Genomic DNA, 5,192 nt, shown 5'->3' on the forward strand with positions numbered 1-5,192 from the left:
TTAACTAAAATAGTTCTTGCTGTACGAGACACAAACACGTTTTAATATTTTTTATAAAAATTTCAGAAATAGATATTGCATTCCTCTAGGAACTTTGTGAGTACTACACTGTAAGATATCTACACTGCGGGATAAAATATGTATATGTCGTTCAATCAGCAAGTATTGCACGACTGAATAAACACACAAATAATTTAGATTAAATTGCATTCTTTTTAGTGAAATATTTATTTATGTATTATTTATTATTACAAAGGATAAACAATTATATACATAATTATACTTGTAACATTATATCTTTATATTAAGAACAAATGTATTTAATGGATGATTTTTACTTACATGACTTCTAATGACATATGTTTAAATTAAAGTTGACAATTTTGATAAAATATTTCATATATTGAAGGTATGTGCACAATATAATGCTCTTTGTAAAGATAAGTACAATTATTTTTATAATGATAATATAATTTATCCATGTAAACATAAAACGTAATGTTAATTTTATTATCATTTTTTATTTTTATTCTCAAAATATTTTTATATATGTACGTATAATCCTTGATAAGAATGTAAAGCTTGTCGAATTGTTAAAGAAGTGTGAACAAAGAATTTTAACTCTTCTTAAATACTTCATCGACTTTCCATTAACTCTTAGTGGTTTTGAATATTCGTACACGCTCTCCGAACTCTCCTCAAACTCTCCATAAAGTGTGCCCGAAATACGTCTGTCACATTTTCTACTCGTTTTAGATATTTTTTTTCATTAATATTTTCCAAACGCTCCATAACACTTCGCAAAGAATTCATGGAGCATTCAAATGCGCTTCATGTACACTTCCATACAGAAATAAAATTTATTTTAAAATGGAGCGTCATTGAGTTATAACGAAGCATCGTTGAGTAATACGCAGCCACCAAAGAGACTTAACGAGAACTAACTTCTCGAATTTAAAAAGCCGCACAAATTAGAATAAAAAACGTAACATTGAAAGATTTTTCAGTTGTGTTTTAATGAAATAATTTTTTTTAAGCGAACCTCTAGGACACTAAGATGAAAGCATATTACTTTTTTTTAGATATTTACCGAATAAATAAAAGTATAGATAAGTTCTTCGGCAAGCACAAGCAGAATGTTCGTTGAATGTAAACGGAGCATGATTAGACAGTAAGTCTAGAGAACGTAAACGGAGCATCGTCGTGTTCTTAGACGAATGTGAATGAAATGTAATCGAGGTCCTTGGTAAGCAAATGATATTTTAAAATATATTTCATTTATTCACTTTTTGTTAGATATTTATTATATAAATAGAAAATAAGAACCTGTATACATATACGTATATAGTATAAAATTATATACCATAACTCAGAACAAAAACAAATGTATTACATAATATAACTAATTGATTAAAAAAAGGCAATAGATGAAAATTAAATTTCAATATCAATAAACAAATAAACATGATGTTAGTATAAATATTTTAATTTACAAATTTTCTAAAAAAATTTGTAATAATATGAGTTAATCAGTTTCATAAATCATTGTATAAATAAAATTTTATATATGTACATAGTAAAATTTTATATATGTATATAGTATATATATATTTTTTAGTATGAGATTTTTTAGAAGTAAAAAATCTACAAAGCGATCTGTTTTGTAAGTGTGACGTCGCTCTAACTCGCGGTATTTTGCGCGACAAGTTCAATTGACAATGATCGTTATTCTTCTTGCAAGCCTTTTTTGCCTGTTCCAAAAGATTTTGCGCCATCTTATTACCCCACTTCTCCACCATTTGAAAAGTAACCGTTTGATTTGTCGTATAACAGTTCATATATGGGCAATCAAATTCCTATTGGCATGATTATCAGATGCAGACTTTTCCCCAGAAAATTACAAAATTTTAAAAAACTTGATTATTCTTTATATGTAACATTGAATTTTCAGGAAAAAGTATTTTGTTAAATAGAAAATTGATTTCGAACTCTCTAAATAATTTGGTGTAAAATTTCTAAAGAGTGAAAATTAAGTTGGTCTTAAACAAAAATAACTCAATATTTAATCTTAAAGAACTTCTCACAGTGAATTTCACTATAAACATTTTCCAGAGATTGAACTGAGTATGCTTTAATCAGAATTATTATGAACAAACTCTTTTTAGACAATTACATAGAAAATTATATCTTTTAATTGTGTTTTTCAAAATCAATATTCTTCTTAACACATTCACGCTTTAATTGTTAAAACGGACAAACCTATCATGAATAGAATCGTTCTTCATCACGATGATCCGATTGCTATCTATAACCATACTCAAACGCTCGCGCGATATGATAACGGTACATTCTTTAAAACTGCTCCTATATTTAAAGCGACTGCTTGCCGAATTACACTTTATCTTCATTTGTTAATCGCAGTTGCGATTGATTGACAATAGATTCAGCGCATTAGGCATGTTGAGATATTATTAGGTATAATAACAAAAATCAGAGAGAAGCAAGAGGTTGATACATGTTAACGAGCAATTCCATTCGGCCTATCCAATGCAGTCCGACAACGTCGATATCGAAGAACAACGGATTCCACAGAGTATCCCGGGTCCTCCCCAGCTGCCGCCGTTAATCAAAGGCCAGAAACTAAGAAGTGTAAGTGACGTTTCAATTACTCAAACAGCAAATCTTAATTCTCAGTATCGTTGAATTAAATAGTTCGTCAGATTTACATAAACTTTTTACTAAAATATTTATATTTTTCTATAGTCTCCTTTTCTATAACATTTCTATAAATTGAGATTTCTTTAATGGTTGTCCTCTTGCTTATTTCTAATAAATAATTGTGACATTAGGATTGTCAGTAATTAAAATTATCAGTAATAATGCAATTGAAAGAATTTGAGCGATTTTCAGTTTAATAATAATTAATTCTAATTCCAAAAGGGGCCTTATACTGTCACTGTGACAGATGAAATGGTAGCACAGAGGGAAAGGGAGAATTTAGAACTGTACAAGGCCTGGATACGGGAACAACGCAGGAGGAACATGTTACCGCAAGAAGAGGCCAACGAATTTATAGGCGACTTCAAGGATATCATTATCAGGAGAAGCTTTGTCCGCAAGGTTTTTTGCCTCCTTACACTGCAACTGATATTCACTGTCTTCGTCATATCCATCTTTTTGTTCTGGTGAATGCACACAGAAGAGAAGTGTTCTTTCCAATTCTGTGCTTTAAGCGTCTACTATGATCTTCTGAATTATTTTTCAGGGATGAAGCACAGAAATTTATGATAATATACTGGTATCTGTGGATCGTTGCCATGTAAGATTGCTTAAATAAAAATACTTTCTTGTCATTGACTTGTGATATTAAATGAAATAGAATGAGAGAACGAACACAATATAATAATATTAATATAAGTATTATAATATCAATTTATAACATCAGTTCATTTCTTTTTATTAAAAATAGCTCTAAGGCTTTAAAAAACCAAATGTATTTATTAATTAATTGTACTTTTTATTTTTTTTAATTTTAATCTAATTAAAACATTCATTTGCATTTTAGGGTGGTCTTCGTTATCTCGTATTGTACTGTATCCTGCTCGGTGCAAGTCAGACGAACGCCTCCATTCAATTACATTTGCCTGATCCTACTGGTACGATGTCTTCACGTTCACTTCTTTTCTTTACACAATGGAGTGGTCCCCGTAAATTAGAATTAATTCAGTTAAATTTCTGAATCACAGACAATGGCAATGTCATACCTAGCCGCCTTCGTCTCTGTGTTTTATACTATCGAGGTGATTCTCATCGTTTTGGGCATGACCGCTGTTGTTACGCTGATCATAGCTCTTGTAGCAACATTCTCCACGGTAATCCCATGCTTTTATTCTGTTCCCATTGCGATTTTATGTCTCGATGTTTTTTGACTCAGTATGCCTTACATTGAAACTTGCATTAAAATATAACATTAACTAATTTTCTCTTAATTTTTTTATTTTTTATTTACTATCCATATTTATGTCTTATAAATATCTTTATATCTTTTAATTATATTTTTTAATTCTTTTATTTCTGGCTCAATCTGTATTGTTAAAACGTTACATTAATTAATTTGTCTTTTAATATTTCTCAGAAACTTAATTTCTGTTGTAAATATGCAATTTTATTATTTTTTTTCTTTAATTTATTTGCGTTTATTATTATGCATATTAAATTAGACAAAGAAACAAAGAAAGAATATATAAATGAAGAATCGTTTTATAATGAAATTGCAGTTTGATTTGACAATGAGACCAGGCTTGCTGATGATAGTTGGGCTGGTTGCAATCGTATCTATTTTTACGGTGCTAATAATCCTATTGTTCACTCATATAATGATTCTACGGCTGATAATAGCTATCATTGGAACGCTCCTGCTCTGTTTGGTCAGTGTATTTTGGATTCTCATGAAAAAATCTATTTACCAACGTCCATTTTAGTAATATTTTAGTTCTTTGGACTTTAAAGCTCCTCGAATTTTTACATCTAGGAGCTGCAACGTTGATTTTAATTCAGCTGGAAATTATCTACTTTAGTTCTTTCACTTTTTTATATTAATGTAATGCTACTTATTGCAATTTATACAGCAATTATTAAGAGATATATAATTAAATAATCTAAAAAAAAAAAATAAAAATAAATAGGTACACTAAGAAGAATTATATTGTATTTCTGCATTTTCTGTATGTTCATTGCAAAAATTAATCGAGAAGGTCATCAATAATCAATTTCTTGTAATAAATTAAATAGACAAAACTTGATAATAAAATCATTTTATGTACTTTCAGTATTTGTACTTCGACATACAGACAATCATGGGTGGACGCAGAATAGAATTGAATCCCGACGAAGTCATTTTCGCAACTACGCAGATTTACGTTGACATCATATTATTGTACCAGTACTTGCTGATGTTTATGGGATTCTTTCACCGATGAAAAAAAAAGAAATAAACGTCTTTGACGTATTGTAATATTTTACATTGATATATGTATCTACATTTCTATACATGTATATACATTTCTATTATGTACTATTACAGTGTTCGCAAAGATTTGCATATTTCGGATCGATTCCGGCGCGCTACCTCTACTATCGCTCGAGGCGCCGGAATCGGCGCCTCAAATGTGCAAATCTTTGCGAGTACTGTA

At 29.7% G+C, this 5,192-nt stretch overlaps 1 protein-coding gene across 1 annotated transcript; it reads left to right on the top strand.

Annotated features, from left to right (window-relative positions):
• The first annotated feature begins 2,401 nt into the window (after nt 1-2,401).
• Nucleotides 2,402-5,038, top strand: LOC108748119 (protein lifeguard 1-like). The gene is made up of 7 exons (XM_018486132.1): nt 2,402-2,649; nt 2,941-3,185; nt 3,266-3,319; nt 3,566-3,656; nt 3,747-3,872; nt 4,278-4,427; nt 4,830-5,038. Exons 1-7 carry the CDS (start codon nt 2,548-2,550, stop codon nt 4,977-4,979), a joined length of 918 nt encoding a protein of 305 aa, XP_018341634.1. The 5' UTR covers nt 2,402-2,547; the 3' UTR covers nt 4,980-5,038.
• Nucleotides 5,039-5,192: the final 154 nt, after the last annotated feature.

The sequence above is a fragment of the Trachymyrmex septentrionalis genome, unplaced genomic scaffold, assembly GCF_001594115.1.
Source record: "Trachymyrmex septentrionalis isolate Tsep2-gDNA-1 unplaced genomic scaffold, Tsep1.0 scaffold210, whole genome shotgun sequence".
NCBI lineage: Eukaryota > Metazoa > Arthropoda > Insecta > Hymenoptera > Formicidae > Trachymyrmex > Trachymyrmex septentrionalis.